Here is a 25,214-nt window from a genome sequence, read left to right as displayed (position 1 = left end):
ACTACTTGGAGTTGAGGGAGCAGAACACGCAGGCATGGGGGCTTCCTCCAGCAATCGAGTATTGTGCTCAACCCTGAATTTACGGTAAACTATAAAACACAAACACAATTACAAAGTTCCCCACTGTGCCCATTTAAACACAGCTAAGCGTAGGTGTGGATTTGTGTTTAAAGAAACAAGCCACGGGAGAGAAGGCACAGCAGGGCCAGCAGCCACACGGCACATTTAATTTCAAGGGAAAAACACCTGACTTCTACATGCAGATCAACAAATAAATAAATAAAACCAAGTACATGTTCTGGCTTCTTTATTTAAGACCATTAATTACATCGTTCTGGGCACCTCTGTTAGGAGACTCTCACAAAGCTTCTCGTGAGACATCAGGAAAGAGTGCCAAAGCACAGCATGTGGGACACGGTCTCCTTTTGGGCTGAGGTGAGGGTTTGGTTTCAGGGTTAGTCGGGGCTCAAGCCTTCACAGCAGTTAAGAGAAATGCAGCTGTTAGAGCCAGGCGTACAATGAGGAGGAAATAAGCAGGCTCAGCAGAACCGCGCTGAGAAGAGTAGAATAAAGCACACGGCAGAATTAGCCCAGATCAAGTCAAAAGAAGTTTATTCATGTGAGATCAGATTAAAACCTTTCTCCATCTGAGCACCTTGAGGAAATTCACACAACCGAAAATCCAGGACAACAACAACAACCACCACCACCCCCTGAAGCCACAGGCACGCCGAGCTAATTGAGGGTGGCCTCACAGCACCGCCGCGCACTCGCCGGCGAGCTGCTGGGCAGCTTGTGCTTGCAGCGCTCACACCGCCTCTGACACTTCTCCAGAGGGGACAGAACTGTTTACAGGAAACCATTTGTTACAGGGGCCCTGCCTCTCCTCCCCCCCAAGCCCTGGCCATGTCCATTTCCCACCCCACCTTTCATCAGAAGCTTATCTAGCACCCGGCCGGGCCGCCCAAAAAGCTCATCCAGGTTGGAATCTGAAACCACGAGATTCCCAGACGCCGTGGCTGGGGCAAACGGTGCCGCCACCAATTTTAGAACTAAATTTCAGGGAGTTTTGATTCTATTTGTACAGGGGCTAATGAGTAGCTTGGGATGTGAACACTAACCCCAGGGCATAATTCTGAGAACAGGATGATAGATTCTCCGTCTCCTGCTCTAATTATACGGGCAAAAATTGGAATGGGAATGAGAAGAGACAAGAACAGGGTTCAAGTCCCTCATCAGCTTAATGGCATCATTTGGCATCAATGGGAAAACCAAGCACAGAGATTTTTCAAGGGTTAGCAAAAAATGCAAGAATTGCCTCCACCAAGAAAGAAAGAGACTCTCAAAAGTATAAAATGGAGCAACAGAGTTTCACAGTAAGCAAAGCTGTGCACAGAGCCATCACTGCAGAAGCAGCAATCACCAAGCAGCCGTCCAACACAGTAAAACCGTAAGGCACTAATAAAGTTTCGCTCCTTACAATCAACACGACTGAAAACTGACATTCATAACTTAAAAAAAAAATCACCGTACATTTTAAAAAGGCAACTTTTCCCATTTAAAAGGTTTCAAATTTTCAGCTCCCAGAATTTTCCTACCCCCCGCCCTAGCCCAGGCATCACTGACTAGTTAGATGGAGTGTTTAATCACAAGTTCTGCTGGTTAACACACACCTATTAAAATGAAACATCCCAAGGCATAAGTGGAAAACAATCTGCTGACAAGTTACTCAACGATCCCATTAACACCACCACCAAACGTTAGAGGTGGAGGTGGCAGGCAGAGGCACAGGGGGATGCCACGAGCACCCTCCAGTCCCTACCTGGAAGCCCACGGCCGAGAGCAGCCACGTCCCTTAAACTCCTTTAATTCCATTCTGGTTCTCCTTTGCTGGAGATGAGCAATTGCCCAATGAGTACAAAATCAGTGACACCGGTGTCCTTCAGAGGGTCACCTGACAGTCCCATTTTGGTCAGTATTGATCAGAGTTCCAATAACAAAGCAGTAGTGAAAGGATTTGTGTCCCGTTACTGATCTCCAAAGCCATCTAAGGATCCTTTAAACACAAAGGATCTAGTAAGGCTTATTCTTAGAGATCACAGTAAAGTATTGCACACTATTTGTCTGCTTAAATATTTAAAAACTGAAATCTCATTTTCCAGAGATTTGTAATATTATAATTATTATTATTATTAAAAAATGCTAAAAACAAATATGGAGGTAACATCTCCATGCGAACCTACTGTAATATTTAACAGTTAATAGCTGGGGATAGCAGAGGTCCCTCTGTGCAGAAATTTAGCAACAGCATTTTTTAAACAACCGGACAGCGTAAATTCCAAATAATTACTTTTGCCCTTTCTAAAAGCTAAAGTGATCATAAATTCAGACTACCCATGAAATGCACTGTATGATTTCACTGGCACAAGAGAGCATCAGAATTCATTGCAACACAGCCCCTCCACTGTCAGTTTTAAACACTCGACCTTTGGTCAGGACATCCAGAAATAAATAAGAAAGGGTATAACAGAGAGACCACCCAACAGGAGACGCTGCTGTGACTGCTGACATGGAAGAGTCTGGTAGGCTGGGACAATCTGTCAGTCCCGTGGATTGTCTAGCTTAGGTCAGCAGCTCCATGATGCGGGTGGCCTCAGGACGAGTATTTGGTACTTCACTATTGAGCTCGCAAAGGCAGGTCAGTCAAGTCTTGCAGAGTCATTTTGAATTAGTCCAAACCTGGAGGATGTAAGAAACAAGTCTCCCAGAGTTCTGATTAGTGTTCCAGCTGTCAGGTCCATACAGCAGTCCCTCCAGGGGCAGGCAGAAGTCACTCAGCCAGCACCCGCAGGCGCCGCTCGTGCAGAAGCAATCTGATCTCCCTCACTATTAATGGCGAAATGAACAGGACTGTTGAACTTGTCTGCGAAAAGAAGCATATCCAGGACAATTAGCACAGAGCAGCCGTAGTGGCAGCCATCCTGTCTCCAATGTGCATTCAAGGCCTCTCCAGAAAGACACAGGCTAAGAGAAGTGATAACTAAGTGGCACAGCACATGGAGGAACTGAGCTTGCAGGGAAGCTCATGCTATTTCAGCCGTCATGATCTTCTTTTAACAAAGAAGATGAGCTCTTCACCTCCTCAACAGCCCTCCTCCTGACCACCTCTGCTGGTTAACCAAAGCGGCCTTTTCCCTTGTCAGCAGAGATGCAGAGACAATTCCTGGCACTTCCAGCAGGGAAGATGGGGTTAATTGTATGGCATTCACCACTGTGACAATGCTGAGGAGATCAGGGCATGAATGGTCTTCTCCCCCCGTGCTACACCAGGGCAAGGCATTTCTATTTTAATTTCAAGATCCTCATCACTCCTTCTACTCCTTCCAAACAAGCAGCTTAACTTCAGCCCCCCTGAAAATATTAGGAACTACGTATCATGGAGATGAAGAAGTCCTGCCTTGGAAGTTAGTCAGGTGGCATTAGCTTTAGGAAATGGACACAGGTGTTTTAATGCAAGTGTTTTTGTGTCTCTGCCACAATCTCAGTTCCTAGTGGGCAATGTGACTTTAAAGGATCCAATTTAAAGGATCCAAAATGAACCCAGCTGATCTAGACACTCTAAGGTAACACCATAGACCACTTTGAGAAGGGCATCAGAGTTCGCAGCTGTTGCAGAAACAGATTGCACATCTACATCACAACTTTCGGGTTCTCACAAAAACTTTCTATTGCAAATTGAACTTTAACAAAGAATATTTTAAAAGGTAATTTCTTACCATTAGAATAAAGAAATAGAAAACCCACATCCATCCCAGGTTCTCCTGGATCAAAGACACTAGATACTAAAAAGAAAAGGGAAAAAAATTATTCCAGCTGGGAAGATATGTATGACTTTAAGGCATTACTCTCATTTTCTAGAATTTGTGGGCTGTTAACACTCCATACAGAGCTGATCACAAAACCTTCCAGCTGATCTTTTCCTGTCAGAAGAGATGACTCAGGACAGCAGCTTTTCTGTGTGAAACCCACAGTCTCAGCAAAGCGGAGACACCATCCTGAAGCTTTACAGTAACTCATGGCAGCATAAAGACAGAACTGAACTACAGTTTCAAAGGCTGACAAATTGACTCCGCTGAATACGAGGTTTTTGCACAGAACACTGTGACATAAGTGGATCTAAGTACTCTCAGAAGAACTAAAAGCTCTAGAATGGCTTATAAATTACACAGGACGCATTTTCAAGAGCTGTGCAACCACTGACTACTTAACCCTTCATCGTAGGTAACACACGTGAGACTACAGTCTGTTCTGAACTGCAGCCTGGTTCACCAGGACTACGCAGGCTACAAAAGAAAATGTATTCCCTATTAGCAGATTTATATTCGGATGCTGTACAAGGGCCTCCCTTTTTCACCACTGGGTGTATTAGCACAAAACAGGATCTGAATTTCTAACATGTTCATTGTGCATTTGCTGTTATTCACACACCCCCAGAATGACGTCATGGTTGTCTCTGTTGAAATAAATGTAATGCTAGAATGGAAGGCAGGTGGAATTTTTCAGAACTAAAGACTCAATTTCTGTGATGATGTAAGTTTGAATGGTATGTGTGGGGGAAGACAGAAACACTGCAGACGATGCAAGAAGAACATCGAGTGTAACAGTGCATTTTAAGATGTCCACAAAGCACTTATAATTTTCCATTTTTATGGTGCTAAGCAGCATCTTGCCTATGAAACACAAACTGAATGATCGTATTTATCAGGCACTCAATGTCAAGTATAAACCCAACTCCCTTTCCAGAAAAGAAACTTGTATTCCTTGCCTGCACCCTTGGTATTTTACCAGCACTAGAGGGTGCCTGGAACAGAACTGGCTCCAATCTTTCTACTAAACCCTCCCCTCCCCAAAGTACCACTGTGTTCTTCCACATAGTTAACGCTTGTATTTGAGAAGAAAGAATGTCCCCAGTGGGCACACTGTCAGCTTCCTTTTCTGCAACAGTCTAGTCTTCAGACCTCTGGCAGCGTACTGTAAGGGCTATCAAAGCAAGTGGGGCTGGATTTACAAGGTGTAAGAGACATCCACAGATAAAAAGGGGGACCACAAATGAGAGCAAATTTTAAATTACTTCATAAACACTGTAACATTTATAACGGGTATTCTAATTTCACTCAGTTATACAGGTAAACATTTCTGTAAGTAATGGTTTTGCTATTACCTTTGAACAAAAATCCCCCAAAAATATGCAAAATGTTTTATTTTCACTCTTTGTGAAGTTGACCTTTGCTTGCTTTTGGGAGTTCGGGATATGAAAGCCTTTAAAATTTAACTGAATTACAAAAGTGCCATAACATTAGCACTATCAATATTTAGTTTAGTTTGTTGTGGTTTTTTTTTTTTTTTAATTGCTTCCACTAGAAGCTTAAAACACACATTCCTTTGGCTGTTTCATAAATAAATATTTTTTTAAAAAAACACCTTCTCTTTCTCAATGTAACTTTGGATTAAGGAACTGAGCTAACATCTCTAACCACAACAGACTCTTTGCCTCCTTCCCCAGACCTCTGTTTTCCTTTAGGTAGCCTCACCTGGCCCACTGCAGCACCAATACTGCCAGTTCCATCCACAATTCCCGTGACTGTTGCCAGTGCCTCGCTGCTGCCTTTCACCAGGTCCTGGCGCCCCAGGTCAGCAGATATTGCAGAACTGATCATGTTGGAAGGGCCTCCGATGAAAAATCCTGGAAGCGCCAAGAAAACAGGCTTGGTGCAAAGCAAGCATGAGGATAGATTCTCAACAGAATATCTTCAAAAACACAGGTTTTCTACCAAGCGAAGCTCAGGAAAAGGATGAAGTCTAGGGGTAGTGATCACAGTCTAATCATAGGTAGCGGTGTACCCTCACAGCTAAAGCACATGGCCATGGCACACATCGTGTACCTGGAGCACACGCACAGAAACTGTCAACAAGCACATTTTCATCCAACAGCAAAAATGAGGTAATTAGCTGCAGCACACTCTGCAAGATGAGTCAGGACACCCCAAACTGAATACAGAAAGCTACTTTTGAACAGCATGCATATACAAATCCTCAACACAAAGCAGATTTAGATACATTTCTGCTTGGGAGTAGTATATCCCCGTGCTACTGCCTCAGTCTCCAGGGGCTGGGGAAGGAGATGGAAAGGGAAAAAAATGCAACAGGACAGAGAGTTCTGAAGTAGGCGTGTTTGAAAAGAAAGGCTCTATTCATGCGGGCTAATCTTAATTCCATAAAACAGCATAGTATGTCTGGTAGCACACAAAGCTTGTGACCTTTCACAGTACCCAGGGCATTTGGGGTTCTGACAGACAAACACCCTCAAATCTGAGCTGCAGCTCATGACTTTGCCATACGTACACTTCCTCAGATACCTGATCGCTGCCAGGTATGTTGGCATAAATCCATCCTCATCATACTGAGCCAAGGCAGACCCCTTTAGGCCCAAGTTATTATTCTATACAGTCTACTTTCCATACCTCCCCCTGTAAGGCAGTTTTCCTACAGCTGTATTCCAAAAGTAACAGAAATTGGGCCCCAGCTTTTACTACTTCGGCAAAACCAGCAGAGATGGCAGCACAGACAAACGCATTACCACCACCTGAGGCTGGCGTTACTGATTTTTCTGCAATGTATATACATGTCTACTAGCATTAACGGGCATTTGGTAAGATACCTGTAATTGCCATGATCACAGCATTGACAGGTTTGCTGTTTGGAGAACCTGCAAGAGAAAGACCAGATGAGTGTACCTCAAACAAATGAACTTCAGAAAGCCACTTACTTGGAATCAGAAAGCAGCATGCAAACATCCAGGTTGAACTGCCTGTTCAATTAGCTACATAGTGACAACAACAAGCTCTATTTGACTAGATACATCTACAGTCTTACTGCAAAGGCATTTAGAGACTATAGACCCATAAATTTCCCCACAGCACTTTACAGTAGAAAAGTCACCTTTGTAATTATAATATTTTCCCTTATTTTGATACCAGGTTTGCCTGGCTCTGGGTTCCAGCTCTTGTTATGCTTTTTTCTGTGACCCAGAGCTTGCATTTACTCTCCTTGAAAGTCCATTTAAATAGTAAGAGAATCCTCCCTCTGTCTCTCTGGGAAACTTAGACTCAACTCAGTCTCTCCCACCATAAAGTATTCAGCACTTGGATCACCCTTCCACTTGTTCTGAATTTTCCAAATTTTTTTTTTTTTTTTTTTTTTTTAAAATACAGAGATTAGATCTGGAGGTAGTAATTCAGCAACTGCCTAAACAATGCTGCACAATAAAACAAAACATGCAAAACCTCATATCCTCATTCCTCTTTACAAAGCCATGCTTGGTTATTTGTGGGTTCCGCTTGCCTTTCCAGGAACAGCATCATCCTGTGCACATGCAGCTGTTTTTCCACTACAGTCTCCGTGCTTTTCAGTCACTGTTTTCCCCGATACCTCACTACCAGGCATCACCTGAATTCTTTTTAATCGCTGCTTCAACTTAAGGCTCACACGTGGTCAAGTTACCACACATAAGGCAAGTTGCAGCCCTCTTCACATATTCTCAGGCCATTGTTACTCCTATGTGCAACTCACTATGAGCCTGACAAGGCTTTTTGGTCTGGCTGATGGAATTTAATCATCACACTGCAGCAACTTTGTATTGCCTGTCTGAGCCTTCTGTATCGGGCTGGACAGAGTTAAGCACAAGACACTGGGACCTCTGGCTGCTCTGCTGTCTAGGACAAGCTTCAAACTTGGTCAGCAGTAATTTCATATTTGCTTCCAACTCACTTTTGAAAGTAATGAGTTAGCACAAGAGCCTACAAAACTCCACCAAATCCAACCCTTGCTATTTAATGACTACACCTTCTTGACCTTACTTTGAGAGTGTCCAAGCAAGCCAGCACACTTCTGAAAGGCACACTTTACTGCTCATGTTCAGCTCTGGCAGCGATTTCTGTCCACAGATCTTTAAGTGCCCTATAAAAGCCAGTCTGTATCACCAACGCATTTGGGAGGAAGATGCAGAGAAGTGGAATGACATCCCAGTGAGTTAAATCACTCTGGTACCACAGGACACCATGTCTGAGGGCACAAAACTGTTACCCTTAGAAGAGCTTCATAGAAATGAGATCTGCCCGTCTCCTTCTACTCAGTTTTCCTGACAGACTCCTTTCAATAACCAGTCATAGAGAACTACACCTGTTATAAAAGAGGCAGAAACTCTTCAATTTCACCACTTACAGAAGCATAAATGGTGAAGTCTAAGAACTTCTGCCTCTTTGTGGTGTGTGTATATATATATATTCCAGCACAGATTTGTCCCCAGATTCTCTTTCCTCTAACTATAGGGATGCACCTGAGATTTCCTGCTCTGCCAGTTGTGGTGTTGATCCAATGACAATATCAAAAATCCCACTGACACTGGAGAGGGATCAGTACCATAACTCACCAGTACGGGGAAATCCAATCACTCGGCGAATTATTTTGCACCTCATTAACTAGAGAACAGATTTATTTCTGTGCAGTGCCACGCTTCAGGCAAAAAAAGACGAAAAGGCACCATCCTGATCCAGAAGCAGTTTCAAGACCAGAAAACGTAATTAGAACAGGCTGCGCTCTGGTTCTCTCTAAGAAACACCCAAAGAACGTCTTATCAGTGCCCAGCAAAAGCATACTCACGGCTGTATCCAAAAAGAGAGCCTACAGCAAAGAGCAGGCTAACCGCTAGCACTGGGGCTCTCTTCTGTAGCACATCAGAAATCAAGCCCTGGATAGTCCCACCTGCAAAAAAATAAGTCATCGTCAAGCTCAGGATATTAACAACTTGAACAATGCTCATTTCAGTGAGTGCAGTGGCCTCTTGCCTTCTCATCAATATGCTTGCTCTATAAAATCCTGAAAACTAAGTCTCTTGTCCTTACTGCCCCAGACACAGAGACAACAGTAAACTTAAGTGGCTCAGACAGAGCAGGGAAAACTACCCATACTGCTTTCCCAGGAATTTATTACGACTTTTTTTTTTTTTTATTTCTGGCACACAACTAGCCAATGCTCCTGCTTTCCTTTTCCTTCCTCTACAGGACCATTACAGCTCTAGGATCACCACAACTCTGGATGTAGGCAAGCTTAACATTGTGGCTGTTTTCTTTAACAGAAAGTGCAGAAAAAAAACCAACTGTTTTTCACAGGGAAAGCATTAGCACACGGGGTCTCACACTCCCTGCTGTCTCACCTACTTAGGGTAGGTACAACTTATTGCAACAAATGCTGATAGTTGATAAAAATCACCCTATGTATCATTGCTGTGGAACTGCTCTGCTGGCAAAAACTAGAGCACTTCAGAAAGCCTAATATAGAAAAGTCCACAGAGGCAGAAAAACTGACCCTGAACAGACCAAAACAAGGATGTCTATTCTAGGAAAGCTAACTGGACAAGGTAATGAAGCAAGAAACTGAGCACAGGAGAGTGGAAGCCTAAACACATATACAATATGTTCTTTATTCTAGAGGAACAGGGTCATATTTTGCAGCCAGCAGAAACAAGTGCAATTACATTTCATTTCTGAGCGTAACACAGTTGTGCCTGCTCTGCTGAGATCTGTGCTGAGTCTGTTCTTAAAAATACAGGACAGAAGGGACAACACAGAACCCAGTAAATCGAGACACAAACTCTCCCTCAAGGGTACCCGTCAGAAAGGAAACAGCAAGCAGCAGGGTCACCATTTTGTACGTGCCACTTTTCAAGAAGTCCCAGCGAGTAAAGAAAAATACTCACTGGTGGTAATGTCCAAGAATAAAATAGTGCCCTTTAAATTTTATGTAAGCTCTTTAGGTGGCTCCCATATTCTGTGTTTTAGGAAACAAAACAAAACAAAAACAAAAACAAACAAAAAACAACAAACAGCCAAGTAGCTACATACATAACTTGCCTTTTCATTTATTCAGTAAACAGCAAGATCCCACTGAACACCACTACTCCGAGCTGCATTCACTGCCTTTCATTTTCGAATGCCAGCAGGGCAACTGCAGGAAGATGTCATTCACTTGCTCACTCACCTACGATTCCTCCCACATCGTACCAGATCGAGAGCTGGTCAGCTTCTGCTTCTTTCCACCCAAAGTTGTTGCTGAGGTAGAAGGGCAGCCAGAAGAAGAATGAGTAATTCACCAGTTTCAAGCAGGCATAGGCCAAAGAGTACTGGAACAAAGAGAGGGCCAGCAAGCAGTTAGCACTTGAGAAATGCAAACAGCATTTCTGCTTCTTCCCATAAAGCTCTGTAACCTGCTAAAGCTTTCAGGGGGAAGTGCCTCTGCATTTCACATGAGAAGGCAGCACTATGAAAGCTTAATGCTGAACAAAGAGAAGCCAGGAATAAAAATTAAAAAAAAAAAAAAAAAAAAAAAAAAAAAGGTCACTGTCAAGAAAGTTACTTTCACTGAATGCAATGGGTTAAAACACTTTCAGTGTAATCTTGAGAGGAAATGATACCATGCTTCGAAAAATGAAGGAAATTTAATTCACCTTCTGAAGAGCAGAGGCAACCACATGACATGAAAAAGGTTGGGATTTAGTCATTTGTACGTCACGCTGAGAAAAGTTATGTGAAGTAGCTCCTATGTGCTATCTTTTGCTGTTCAGATGGCTCATCTGCTTACTGCACCCGAAGAGAAAGCTTCGCTCATAACCTCCAGGACACAAGATGAAAAGTTTGACCAAAGCTAAGCACATGCCTCCAAACTCAACAGCTGAAACAACCTCCTGCTTTTGGCTGCTGGGCTCACGTTCTCCTTAGCTAACAGGGGGTCTCCTTCTTTAGAGCTTTCACAAGTGTGGCAAACGTTTGCTCTCTGGGATCACTGGCCCAGCATGCAGCGGGACAAGTCACACCATTTCAGTAAGGCCTCCTGATAATCACTGACATGACAGTTCAAGGAACCCATATTTGAAGAGGTAAACAAGGATGAAGGTGGAAAAAACCTGTTAGAATCACAGCTTTTGAGACTATGTATTTGTGTATGCACACATTTGTCTTTGAATTTCAAAAAGCAGATCTTTTCATATATTAAACTCCACAAAATCTTCTCTTCTGAATTCATATTACTTTAACAGATACATCCTTTTTAGCTGTATTATTAATGCTTTTCTACTCTTAGAGGACACAAACTAATCTCTACCATACACATAAGACACAGGGATGTTTGGTAGAGTTCTCTTGCTCTGGGTGTGAAAAGTGCACTGCACGAAGCGATCTTTATTACAACAGGCTTAGAAACTGTCTACCAGATTGTCTGACTGATTAAACACTGAATTTCTAGAGGCTCAGGGGAAAACTGTCTGTACTAAAACTCTTCTAACATACCACTCAGCAGGAGGAGAGAGGAACTGCAGAAAAAATGTATCAAATAAAAGTCTTTGTAGAATCTTGACAAGGCTTTGGAAGTTTTCCTGGTATTCAGTCTCACTGATCTGACACAGTGTCCTGTTTTTGCTGGGCACTGATCTGACATCAGATAAAACTCACAGAATCAGAGGTGTTCACATTGCTGGGTTAACGCACAGAACACGTCCTCAAAATCCCAAGTACAGAAACAGCAACATCATTTGCACAGGACCTGCTTATGTTCCGGCCGATGAAAAAAGTCACACAACAATGAGGCAGCCTCCATCACTAACAAAATTTGCCTAAAAGTTCTTCGTACATCAACCCATTCTTAACACTGCCAAAACTGCGCCATACTTTCTATGGCATATAGCCATCCTGGGAAAGAACTCAAGATTGGTAAGCTTTCTTTTGCCATCTCTCAACCAAGGTCTTAATAACAGAACTGCGGTTGTCCAGCACTCTAAACACTGACAATCCACTCATCCCTTCCTAGATTTTGTGTTTCTTTAATCACAACCACCAACTGCTTTGCCCACTAGGGGCATCCGACAATACCATCCATTCAGTAGTTCTGCTTCATGATCAAATCCAGACAGTTCACACTGTATTACTGAGTCACCCACTCTGCCCCCTTCCTTTTACTGGTTCTAGTATCCAGGGAGCACACAGCCCACTGACACAGAACGTTAACATTGGTTTTTAATGGCACTGGTTTTAATTTTTCAGCTGAACCAAATCCATGAATTAGGCAATACTGCTGACACAGAAGTACAAGTTCTCACACAAGGGACAGGATGAGGATATGTGGAAACTGCATCACCAGGCCTTGTTTCCAGTTGTTTATAAAAAAAAAAACCAACACCTACTTTGCCACATTACATCATGCTGATTAAGGCTTTTGAGGCCAGCTTTCTGTTTTAAGGCAATTAGAAAAAAAACACCAAAACCAAATATCAGTGCCACAGAGTTGTGTGTGATGCTCAGCTAGCAGTGAAAATCCCATTCCTCAGGGCGCTGTAGCTACCTTCCCAAGAAAGCATCCTACAGCCACCTTTGCTCATGGCTTCCCTTCTAAATCCAGCAGGAAAAAGGGCAGAATCTCTGCTGCCCTTAGTTGGCGCATTACATGCACTAAATGAAGGAGGACTCCAATGGGAAGAGCAACATGCAACCACATACTCAGTATTAAAATCAATGTGCACAAGAATAACAGTCCCAACCCCAACGTTTTAACAGCATAAGAAGTCAAATGTCGTCAACTACAACACACGGTCAACATATTAACAGTGATGTCAACAAATGCTAACAACATAAAAAGTCAGCTTCCTGTTTAACAACATAGGAAGTTGGGTCCCATTCAAGATCTGCACGTAGCAGTACTCACCAGCACCACACCCGGAAGGCAACACGCCTGGAAAAAGCCAATGGCCTTTGGCTGGTTGTCAGTGTCAGTTGCTTGAATAGAGTAATTCCGGTCGTCATCGTCTGCATCATCATCACCCATTAAAGGTCTGTTGGCGTCTTCCTCCACACCACCGTCTTCATCTGCTCCAAGCTCTGGGAGGCCTAAGTTATACAAGGGATATGCAACAGGAACAACAGACAGCAGCCTCTTCACCCTCTCCCCACTCTAAAGCTATGCTCACTTCTTTTAAGCAATTCTCCCTTCTAGCAGTTCCCTTGCTCTCCCATACCTCCATCCTCCTTTGGCTTAGAAACTCTTCTAGATGGTGCTCTGCAGTGTCGCCAGTTTCTACCCTTTGTCTTCTAGTGCTCTTGAAAGTACTCTGTCTGATCCTGGCGTCCGCTTTCTCTGTTCTGAGTGTCTGGCCATTAGTTGGAAGACACAACAAATTAGTGCAATTTCCCCCCCTATTTAGTGGTTGGGATCCTGGGACCTGGCTCCTGGGTACCACCGCCCTTGAGTGTGCAGGCTGAGTGACAGCGGCTGCCTGTCGATGCCTCCACTGGAACAGGAGGCCTAGGAACTGCACTGCGCTTTCTGGGCTGATGTGTGCTCTTACAAGCACCCTTTATGGTAGCTTTAGTGCTACCAAATTTATAGCCTCTGCAGGCACCTGGGAAACCTCGTCCATGGCCCTGTCAAAGCCCCAGAGTTCTTTGGTCTTCATATTACACTCTGGCTTGCCCATCACCTTCTCAGAGAAGGACCATATCCAAGCTGAGAGCTATTTAACCAGCTGCTGGAGGCCTGCAGATGAAAGCACTTTCCCTTCCCACTGCACAGTTACAGCTTCCCGTAGTTTTCTCCTACAATAGCTAGTTACAAGTTTCCCTACTGTTTCTTTAAAAAAAAAAAAAACAACCAACTGATTTTTCCAGGTGAAGGAAAACTGATAATTAGGCACATCCTAACAGAGATGTTAGAGCCAGGCTGGTTTACTTTGCTTTTAAAAATATCCAGATCCTATACACACGATGCACGACAGCATTTAGTCTGATCTTGGCAACAAAAGCATTTTCTCCACTAAATACACTAAAGTGCAACACCATTTCAGAGGCCCTGAGGATATGTGCTGTCAGAACAAGCAGCACTTTTAGTACAACATTGCAGATCTGCTCTCCATGAAGGGACTGAAATGCTACAGCCCTCTTCTACTTACCCACTTCCTTCGGTGACGTCAGGAGCCCAAAGAAGACAATGACTCCACCAGCAAACTGTACCGAAGCAGTCACCAAGAAAGCATACTGAAGATAAATAAAAGATAATTTTTTAAAACACTTTTGGTCACATAGGCTTCCCCAACTAACAAGGGTTTCTTCACATTCCAACCCTGTCAGAGAGTAAACACAGCTACAACAATCCAGATGACATCCATAAAACTTGGAAACCAGTGATCTCTGCATCTCCTGAACAGACTCAGTTCTATCTAGGCTGAAAGACCACATTGAAACAGCTGTTCTAGTGTATTGCGGTGACAGTGATGAGGAAGGAACTCACCCAACATGACCGCAGACCCAGCTGTATTGGAAGGGACTGCTCAAAGAAGGGCCAAACACCAAATTCAGACAAGGTTGCTCAGGGATTTGTTTGATCAGGTCTTGAAACACTTCTAAGACAGATCCTCGAGGCTCTGGCCCCCCATTCCAATGCTTAACTAACTTCATAATGAAATAGTTTTCCAAACATCCAGTTGGAACTGTCCCTGCTTTGCTTTATACTCACTGCTTTTTAGCTCGCTCATTGTGCAACCCAGGAAAGAGTCTGGCTCTGATTTCTCAGCAATCCTCTCACAGGTTTCGGAAGGCTGCTGTTTGGTACCCTAAGCCTCCTCATCTCCAGGGTGACAAGCTCAGCTCTGTTAGCCTGTCCTCACAGGTCACACGTTGCAAAACAGGCTGGTTCACCTACATTCCCTCTATTCAGTTGCATGCCTGCCACATTACAGCAACGTAGCACATGCCTGGCCTAATGTAGAGAAGCTACGTCTCCATGACTTTCAGAACCTCACGACTGTTCAGCGGCAGTGACTTCCGTTAAGTGAGAACCTGTGATGGATGACTCTGAAGAGCACTTCAAGCCACCCAAATCAGAAGACGGTGTACTATGTCACTAGGGCTCTTTGATAACATCAGTCCCATTTACAGAGAAGTCTCATGCTCCTTTCCGCTGACTTGGAAGGGTCAGGAAAGGAATATTCTTTCTATTCTGCCTACTGCTTCCTACCACAGAAACCAGGACGATGAAACTGCACACTCTGAGCCTGTTATCTCTCAGAGACAGGACAAGAAGCTAGTCTCGCATAACCTAATCAGACATGCGGTCCTAGCTAGAAGCCAGACAGCAGTACCTACCTCATAGCCGTATTTGAGAACACAGGATGCAAGGAATGCCCCGAGGATATTTCCCACAGAAGCACAAGCACTCCAGAGTCCAAACACAAAACCTCTCCTGCAGAACAAGGAAGAAAATTTGAAGAAGCCAATGCAGGGAGAGGTGACATTAGGAGCAAGACAAAGATATAACATTAGAGCAAACTTTAACTTATGAATAAAGCTACAGCATCCTCCCAGTCCACTTCAAAGAGACTCCAAGGTCACTTAAAACATAGAATAACTTGGGGGTACCAAACAGATAAGTAAGGAATGTTCTATCCTGAAACACCTGTGTTACAGCAGAGGTGAACTAGCAACACCATGGTTACAAGCTCTGTCTAGAGTGCATCTGCAATACCCCCAAGTGACAGAGTTAAACATATGATATGTCAGTTTGTATTCAGTCTCTTCAGTGATAAGTAGACAGAAACAGGCTTTCCAGTGGCACAAAAATTTGAATTCTGCTACTCTGCACTACAGGACTTTTAAAGTTTGAATCTGTGCTTTTAACACACACAATTGTGTTCACATCAAACTGTTCAGTGGCTCCAGAAAAAAAAAAAAATAACAGTAACAAGTAAGGTATTAATCATCCCACATAACTTTAATTCTGATCTAACAGTTAGCCTTTTTTGTTTAAGACTTTCAGCTCAATCTGCCACAGAGCAGGTCAGATATGCAAGTCACTGAAGAAAACTCAATTTACCCAGCTTTTCCAAACCAGTTGCCCATGACAGCAACCACACAGGGCCAACCAGTGGACTGCAGCAAGCCGTTCACAATCCAGAGACAGCAGTAGAACCACTTGTTGTAGAAATGCAACCATTCTGTAAGTGTGCCAAAGAAAAATACCTAGACAGGAGGGAAAAAGAAAAAAACAACACAGAGGAGAAACCCTGAGGCTACTGCTGAAAGCCAGGCAGGAGTGGGGTGCTAAAAAAGAATTAACATTTGAGGGAGAAGGTCCTCCGCAGGGGCCAGACCATAAGCAGACCTGGCATTGTTTAAAAAACAGCTCAGAGCTAACAGCACCCTCTGCTGAGGCACCGCAGCACAACTCCAGAGCCCAAACAACAGGAGGGACAACCGTGCTGTCATGGCGCTTCCACTCCAAAAGATTTTCAGCTTTGTAAACAGCACAGTTGTAACAGGAGAGGAGGAGAAAGAGACAAATACTTTCCGTAACAATGCCAAGCATACAGTAGCCTCTTGATCTGCTATTGTACTGGCATCCAAATCCACAAGCTCTATGCAAACACAAAACCCTCAGTAGTCATTTATCTTAGCAAAATTTAACATAAATACTAGAGCCAGGTTTCAAATTACTAAGAGCCCCAACCCAAACTAGCCAAAATAAACACATTTTGTGGTGCACTGTGCTTGATGCATGTTTGTGGTCATGTGTTTGCAGAACGCAATAGGCCATAGTGGGGTTTGTAGCCACTGGGTAAATCAAAAGCACTCCACACATTTTACCACTAGTTTAACAACCAGAAAACCACAATGAGATAAATCTCTCTCACACTCATCTGCAGTGGCTTGAATCTGAAGAAAGCTTCTGTTTTAAGTGAACATTCTTTTTTGATACATGCTTTTCCAGCAATTACAAAATAAGTAAATGAGTGCTTAGTGTTGTTAGCATGTCCTTTAAGAAGAGAGCAAAGATTGTGTTTAGAAGCAAAAGCCTTGATGACAACATATGTGGGCTGGGAGAACAGTTATAAAACAAAACAGTATCAAAAAGTCCAAATACACCAGTCTTGTACAAAGGCTGTTCATCAAGTCTCTAGACAGTACCTCAAACTCAGGAATTTCCTTCTGACACAGAATCCATAAATAGATATTTCAGGAAGAGGTGAGTCATCTAGCATAGCTCTGTGTTTGAGACAATGCAGTGAGTGCAACCAGGACAAAGTTTTACACACAGACTTTGAGACCACTGAGGTACAGCTACAGAGCCTCCTTCCTCCTAAAGCAAACCCCCATCCAGAAACCCTAAGAGAGATTTCTAAAGCACACTAGCATGTTCTAACTTACCACTAGGGCAGAGGAACACATGCCAAAAGACAAAACCCAGCGTAAATTCAGGCGATCCCCAACTATGCCACTGACAAAGAGACCCTAAGAACAAAAAACAGCATTAAATAAAGCCACAAGATCTGCATCTGTTATTTGCAAGGATTAAAAAGATGTAGAAGGGTCAAGCTGACCCAAATGTTGCTGTTATACAAATTTACAGTTTGATTCTAACCACTTCTTCCGCCACCAAAGAAACCCTCTCATTGAATTGAGTTGTTCATTAAATTCTTATTTTAAAAAATTTCAGTTGAGAACTCTTGGAGAGCTAGAATTAGTCCTCCCACCCACTGGTGATAGAGACATAAGAAATTCTGAAGTGGTAGTATTTCTTTTGTATTTGTTAACAAGCATCTTTACGTGGGGGACAGGCATGGGCAGAACTAACAGATATCGAAGGAAAAAAATCCGCTCATGAACTAAGCTTTTTAACTGCATTTGTGCTAGGCAAGACCAAGAAGAAGATCCTGTTAGTCCTCTCCAAATGTGGGTGTGATTATGCCAATAAGATTCAACCAAAGCTAAGCAGCTTAGGGTTAGTTTTACTTACCACAGCATAGGAAAACAAAAAGATAGTGTCCAATGTCCCCAGGAAGAGAGTCGCTTCTTCTGCATTTGGAAATAAATGGCTGCTGTTCCAGAGCTACAGAGAGAAAATTTTGACAGCTAAACAGGAAGAGACACAACCCATTCTACTGTTTTTTTATAAAAACCCCAACTCCAAAGGAGAACAGCATCTGGCCCAGTAACCTCCCATTACTCTAGCACTTTAATTATCGAATCAAGAACAATTCTGGCATTATCTACTGCAGAAAAATGCCCACTGCCACTTCATGTCACTTCTAAAGGGCAATCTAGCACATCAGAAGTGAGAAATGCTTGTTCCACCTGGATCGACACAAATGACTCGCAAAATAAACCCTACTTCTAACAAGTATGCAACCGCTAGACAGTTTCTTACACAGAAACACTGATGAGCATCTTAATGAATAATACAATAAAGGCATATTCTGTTTTATGTGCAGTGTCTCTTCTGTACTTATCTTGCTGTCTTCACTAAATGAATAATTCCCTTAAAGTATTTGTGTCAGCAATCATAATAAGAAATGACAGACCACAAACAAAAAAGAAAGAACACAAAAGGAACAAGGGGAAGAAACAGACTGGTTGGAAACTATTTACGATGAACTCCAGTCACTAATGTTGGGGTTTTTGTGTTTACTCTGAATTTCAGTATAATCAAAAAGGAGACAAAGTCTCAGTTGTTCCCAAACTAAGACTAGTGACATTAGCTGAAAATAGCAAGCTTTGAGGATGACTTAAAGAATGAATAAAGTTAACCAGGACAAAGTTTTCTTCCCTCTCCACTGTGCCCCCATTAGAAAACAAACAAATAAACCAAATCCAAACCTGACCTATGGATGTGCCTAACTCAAATATCATCAGTTTTAGCTTGATTCTGCCTCTCCAGTAGAACATGCTGTACAGACAACACTAACTACACATCCACTTAGTTTAAAAGATGTTACATTGGTAAGGCCTACCGACTTCTACTACCAGCTTCTGCTTAAGTCTCATGTGTCCAAGAAAACTAATAAAGAAAAATAATTGTTACCACTTGAGGCCACCAATACCTACTTACACCAGTAGCTTTCAATTTTTAACCCAGAGGTCCACAAGCTATGAAGAGTCTTGTAAAGATAAGAGAATCAAATCTTTTGTTATTGGGCTTAAATCCATTAAACAATCTCCATAGGACTTACAAATCTTTAAAGGCTGAACAGTATAGATCTAAGTTATCCTTCTAATAAAATCATATGAGGGCCTACTCACAAACAATTGCAAAACAATTTGTTATACTTAAATAATCTGAAGTATAACAATAAAGAGCAACTGTAGTCAGAAGATACATCAAAGTTCAAAACTGACAGTACATGACTTCCCTGTTCGTGTCCTTAATCTGTTCTAGTAATTACCCAAAACACATTTTACTGTTAACTGATGTAACCTAAACTGATACCAAAAGGCCCACTTTGACCATTTTTTAATCAGACACATGCACCTCAACATCCAGCAAACACTAAATCATCCATTAAAAAAAACCCAAAAACCAAAAACCAAAAAATCAAAACAGCTTCCAAAATATACTAGTTGTTTGAACGACAGTTAAGCAACTAAATATAAACACCTTGTAGTTCATTTTAGCATCCTCAGATGCTCACTCCTTTTTGTCATACTATAAAATCCTGAACCCCTTGCAGGCGCGATTTAGTGTTTTAACTTATCACTAAAAGTCAGCATTTATCATCCCTCAGTCAAACATTCAAATAACCGATGATTTCTAACGCAGACAACACCCAAGCAACCGACTTGGAACTCCCTGATCTAAGAGATCTCATCGCCTGTGACCAAGCTCTCAATGTAAGATTTTTTCCACTTTTCAAGAGTATTGGGATAAGCCACTGCTAAAAACAAGCATATCCTTAAAAATACTATGGGTAGGAGCCAGAAGGTAGTTCTTGCATCCCCATTTGTGAGGTGCAAGCTGTATACAACTTTTTCTGCAAGCAAACACTGCCAACTCCCATGGCTTTCACTCAAGTTAGGATTTTACAGACAAGGGGTACTTGATGTTCAGCATTTTTGGAAATCAGACCCTTTAGATGCAATATAAAATGTCATTCTTCGGTGTCAATTTAAAATATGCAGCTAGCACTTTCAGATAGCTTTCTTCTCTCCTACTTTGGCTACCCTTTTAAGAGGGTGGCAGCAGCAGCAGGGAGAAAGCCACAGCCAGGGTTTTACAGAGATGTCTGGAAGCCCATTAATTGCTCCCGTTTATTGCGTCTGACACTTCAGAGGTAGGGTCCCCCTTTCCCCCTCCTTCTCCACCTCCTTGCTGCTGGCTACTACAGAGATTCCTGGGGTCCCCATTTCCATTGGAATACTGTCACACCTTGAGAATTTTCTCTCTGAGGACCACTAGGAAAGATTCCACCATTGCCTGATGATCCAGAAGTTTCCACTCACGTTCTGAAGTGTCCCCGATGGACACTTAAAAGGTCCTCTTCAGCATCACAAGCTCAGCATACTGGAAGTCACCCGTCTTTCTTCGCACTTGCCTGTCCCTTGTGTCCTTACCTCATATGGCCGGAGCTCAGGGGCTGTGCTGTTCAGGCAGGAGGGAGTCCACTGGTTGGAAATGCTGACTTTGACATTACTGAATGTCTTTCTGGAAGCATGGAGCAGGGAATAACTGCCAGAAAACACACAAGCACAGGTTGGCCAAATCTTCTCTGGAGGTCAAGCAGGAAAGGGTGGGACTCAAAATACACATACATGCTGTCTAAGTAGGCAGCACAGCAGAGGACTGGTAGTTTTGGAGATAGTAGTCAAAATACCCCAAATTATGGGTAGACACACTGACTTCAACGGGGAGTTGTGAAATCAGGTCTTGATTGGAAAGGACTTCTTTTATTTTCAAAAGAGGAAGCGATTGTGCAAAAGCAATTAAATACCTCAGGAAAAAAAAAAATCCAACCACAATAAAAAGAGAAGACGCACTCATCTGGCTAACTACCGTTACAAGTGCTCTTCCAGAGACAGATTAGGTATCAGCGGCAGCATTGTTGTGAAGACCAAAGGATATCAGCGAGACAAAGTTTGTAAGGAGAGGCAGTACCGTATTCCAGCTGCTGTCAGCTGTGTAACAGACAAGCTTTCAACAAACAAATCCAGCAGACCTTCAGATCTGAAGCAGTGATCTCACTGTTCTAGAAGCCTGTCCACCCTCTGCAAATAGTACTTTCAGGAGAGAAAAGGACCCCAGAAGCATTGGCAGCGTGTTCCATCAGTCAGAACAAGCATTAAATGAGTTCTCAGCATCAGGGTTTGCTTCCTTCCTCATTTCAGCTAGTTCCTCCCCACACCCACCCACAGTCATCCTTCTGCAAACGACCACTGCCAGCTTGGCACAGTCAGCCTCACCTTTGGCACAAGCCCTTTTTGTGGTTTGATTCCCCAGGGGCACAGCACACTTACATCCACCCCTGAATGACTCCAAGACGGGCTAGTACTACTAGTTTTTAAGTTTGTTTTCAAGGCTCACAGCCAAAGGTTAAGACTGTTTACCTGCTTTCATTCTCCTTCTTTGGACATGCTCTCGCTCCCCAAATTCAGTGACATGAACATCTCTCTGTGCAGAGATATACTCAACCTACCTGAAGAAGGTCAGCAGGAACACAACAATATGATGGTGGGTGCAATGGGACACGAGGCCTCTGTTTGCAGGCTGCCTCCGTAAGCTTCCAGGCAAAGCCATCCTCCTGGCAGTCCCACCCCTGCTCCTGCCCTCGGCCCTGAAGGCTGGATCGTGCTTAGGTCATTTTTCTTCACATTTAAACAGAAAGTGGGAGGGGAAGAAAGAAGAAAACATATTTAATTAAAACACAAGTACAAAATACAGGTGTGTTCCCCAAACAGTTGGAATTCATCAGGAACAACTCTATGCCATTCCTTCCTAATTTGTTTCACATCTCTATCCGTCTCATTCCCTGTACATTTCTTGACATCTTCTATGCCCAGTAGCATCTTTTTACTCTCATTCTCCCAGTAGCCCGGTGGTTATCCTCCAATCCACCTCTTTTTTTATTCCCCTCCTAGCAGATGCCACTTGAGTGCCAATCACTGAAGGTTTTCCCCCAGGATCTACCAATTTCCAGTGTTCTCACATTAAAGACCACTCCGCACCTTTTACGTACACAGTGCACTACAGAGTGGTCACAAATAAGCTAACTTGCCACTGCTACCTGCCTGGCTATAGACGGGCGAATAAGTTGAGGGAGCAGCATTTGTTTACTGGTGGGGAACGGTTTTGGATCTAACTGCCTCTAAGATGTTGTTGAAAGAATATTCCCAAGAGTGAACTCGCACAGCTGGAAAAAGGGAAGTAGCTGTGAGGACAGTGCCTGAAATCCAACAGCTGGACTCCCTGCCTATTCATTCTCAAGTCCTACATCACAGCTCCATCTGCCACTTCTAGTACTGCATGTGACAAGCCATATTCTCCTGTCCCAACCTGCAGGGCATGGGTGACATCTGCCTAGACTTCTAGGTACCAGGTACTATCAGTACTGAAGAAACAACTCCACTCCCTCAGCTGTGCTGGTGTGGCCCAGGGGCCATTTCTGAAAAACCGAGTGAGGGAAACGACCCTCCTGGGCGGCGAGGTGGTGGATCTCTCTCCACGTCTCCCTTTTTCTTTCCTTGGCAAAGACCTCTTCAGCCAGATTTCCCTGCCACAGCTCACAAAACAGCTACATAAACACCTGCGCCCGTGCAACAGAGAGAGCAGTGCGGAGAAAGATCCGCTGTATAGTGATGCCTGCTGATTCTGTTCACGCTAGCTGGCGTAAGGCAGCCAGACAAACCAGCTGGTGGAAGCTGTGCCTTCAAGAGACGTTCAAACATCACACACATTCTGAATGTTGAGGAGAGGTAAAATAACCCACCACTCCCGCTCCCCCCAAGAAATCAGAGCTTAAATGACACAACGTAATGACTTCGTGTTCTATTGTATCCACAGGTGGTTTAGTAATGATTTGTAAATCTGACAGAAGAGTTTTCAAGTTCAGCTTCATAACTTCACTTGGAGAAATCAGAAGTTACTGCCCAGACACCCTCTTATCTGAATTTCTGCTGCTGAAAACCCTGTATTTCTCAGAGGCTTTCTGCTCTTTCTTGTAATAACTCCTAAAGGTTTCACCAAGACAACTTTCACTGTAAGAAGCCTTGCTTTCCTGTTCTCTCAACAATGATGCGTGCCTGACTCGCAGACAGATACCAGCTACTACTGGATACATTAACCATCACAGAACCTGAGGTCACATCTGACCTCCAGAGTATGGCAGAGAGATCCTCCGAGTAATACAGATCCAGCTATTACACCTTTGAGACACGGGAGTCACGTTTATCTCACACCACACTTGAACGCCTCCGTTCTCATCCACGACAAATTATCAGGTCTGTGCAAGATCTGACACCGTCTGCATCTGGAAGGGGCAACTTCACAAGCAGTCTTGATATTACCACCACCTAAGGTCCCAGAACATTTCTCAGCGTCAGTGAACGAAAACTCAGCACCCACACAAGTAACACATGGTGCTACTTCCTTCCAGGCAGCAGTAAAGCTGCTCAGGGCTGTCCCCCAGAGAAGGTGCATGAAGAAGAAGGAATCCAAGGCACTCCAATTTCCCAGCACTACGGTCCTTACAGGCCTGCAAACCACACAGTCTGTTGGTCAAACACAAGAGCTTGTTCTCCTTCGCTGCCTCTCCCTCCCCTCCCACCAGGCAAAAGCAGATAACAGAGCTCTCCCCAGGAAAGCAAAACACTGACACTTGTGCAACGCTGTGGGAAAAGTTCCTTCCTTGGGTAATCAGTTCACAGCCTGAAGCACGAGATTTACTACTTGCTTCACGTCAATATATGCAAACACAGATCTTGTTTGCTCAAGATACCAAGTCTTTTTAAGGCTAATACCTGGTTTTGACCTTAAAGTCACCTATTTTTTTAGAGCATTTACTTTTGAAGTTATCTATTCCTCAGAACTTTTCAGTCTCAGCTAGCTTTCTAGAAGAACTTCTGACCCACGACAATACTTTTCACTTATTTACAGTGCAGAGACGAATATGAAAGATTTTGTTTTCCCTTTTTTTTCTTTCTTCATCCTGTCCTTTCTCCCTAGGCTAGAAGAGTATGCAACTAGGAGTTCATCCTTACATATTAGTCTTTTAATTATTCTGACAACACCACATAATGGAGGGAGATCAAAAATTAGGAGGAAGGATAAACCACAGAACTCAAGGCTATGAAGCACAAGCCTTTAAGAAAGGAAGAGAACTGCTTTTTAGGGTGCTAGACTGCCTTGCCTGCTTGTTTAGCAATATTTACCTCCAGCTAACCGGTGTTTTGAATAAGCTTTTGTTAAGCTTTCTGCTTTCTCCCTTATCCCTTCACTTAAGGTCAAAATAAGACACCTTAAGTTCAAAACACACTTCCTCAACACCACCCTGGCGCCTTCCAAAGCCGGCAGGAAAGACCAGAATTATCGTTCCTGGGGCATCCAAACGGCAAATAAACGAGAAAAAAAAAAAAAAATTTAAAACACACTCTTCTATGCCGTATTCCCGAACAGACACAGGAGGCACAAACCCGCCCAAGGCCGTTCGCAGCCACCACAAGCGCACGGGCTGTGCCCCGGGGGTCCCGGCTGGATGCCGGTCGGGAGGAACAGGGACCCTCCGAGCCCCGTGCTGCGGACGCCCCAGCCGGACAGGCCGCCCCAGCCGGACAGGCCGCCCCAGCCGGACAGGCCGCCCCAGCCGGACAGGCCGCCCCGCACGCCCCGCGGTAACCCCGCTCCAGCGGAAGGCGCCCGGGCCCGGCCCGCCGCGCAGGCCGCGCTCCCGCCGCCGGGCACGGCTCACCTGAGGCGGCTGCGGCGCCGGCTCCGCACGCAGCCCCGCCCCGCCCCGCCGGGCCGGGCCGCCCGGCTCCCCCGCCGAGGCAGACGGTGAGGACGCGGGTGCCTCCCCTCAGCGAACCCCCGCCCGGGTCCCGGCGCAGGTGGCCCAGCGGCCACGTCCTCGGCAGGGCGGGGTGGGCGGCGGCGGCGGGGCCCGCGGCGGCTCCGCCACAACCCTTAGCGCACCGCGGCCACTGAACCTCCGCCCCGCGCTCCCTGCCCCCGCCGCCGCCCCGGGGGAAACCACCCGCCCCCGCGTACCGGGCCCGGCGGCCAGCACGGCGCTCAGGAAGTCCGAGGGAGGCGGCTCTTCCGGCGGGAGGGGCCGGCGGGAGCTGCAGTCCGGCCCTCGC

The 25,214-nt window shown here is 44.3% G+C and overlaps 1 protein-coding gene across 2 annotated transcripts; it reads right to left on the bottom strand.

Annotated features, from left to right (window-relative positions):
* Nucleotides 1-304: 304 nt before the first annotated feature.
* On the bottom strand, nucleotides 305-25,177 carry SLC37A3 (solute carrier family 37 member 3). 2 transcript variants are annotated; one of them, XM_065633164.1, is made up of 15 exons: nucleotides 25,123-25,177; nucleotides 21,557-21,725; nucleotides 20,478-20,592; nucleotides 17,887-17,979; nucleotides 17,298-17,381; nucleotides 15,967-16,112; nucleotides 15,240-15,336; nucleotides 14,048-14,132; nucleotides 12,808-12,989; nucleotides 10,096-10,237; nucleotides 8,719-8,820; nucleotides 6,719-6,766; nucleotides 5,592-5,743; nucleotides 3,777-3,842; nucleotides 305-2,923 (listed from the first exon to the last, which is right to left on the bottom strand). In XM_065633164.1, the coding sequence occupies exons 2-15, from the start codon at nucleotides 21,655-21,657 to the stop codon at nucleotides 2,831-2,833; spliced, it is 1,506 nt and encodes a 501-aa protein (XP_065489236.1). In that variant the 5' UTR covers nucleotides 21,658-21,725; nucleotides 25,123-25,177; the 3' UTR covers nucleotides 305-2,830. The 2 variants fall into 2 exon arrangements, with proteins under 2 accessions (XP_065489236.1, XP_065489245.1); XM_065633173.1 differs by lacking the exon at nucleotides 25,123-25,177 and adding an exon at nucleotides 24,824-24,994.
* Between the last annotated feature and the right edge of the window lie 37 nt (nucleotides 25,178-25,214).

This window comes from Caloenas nicobarica, chromosome 1 (genome assembly GCF_036013445.1).
Source record: "Caloenas nicobarica isolate bCalNic1 chromosome 1, bCalNic1.hap1, whole genome shotgun sequence".
Lineage (NCBI taxonomy): Eukaryota > Metazoa > Chordata > Aves > Columbiformes > Columbidae > Caloenas > Caloenas nicobarica.
This window is presented reverse-complemented; position numbering and strand designations above follow the sequence as displayed.

Bases quoted from the DNA above. Each gene is read 5' to 3' on its own strand.
- SLC37A3 (XM_065633164.1), bottom strand. From the start codon at position 21,657: ATGGCTTTGCCTGGAAGCTTACGGAGGCAGCCTGCAAACAGAGGCCTC. The intron at 8,821-10,095 runs GTGAGTGAGCAA...ATTTTTTTGCAG, and splicing joins CGATGTGGGAGGAATCGTAG to GTGGGACTATCCAGGGCTTG. The intron at 2,924-3,776 runs GTAAGAAATTAC...TTCTTTTCGCAG, and splicing joins TCTATTTCTTTATTCTAATG to ACAAGTTCAACAGTCCTGTT.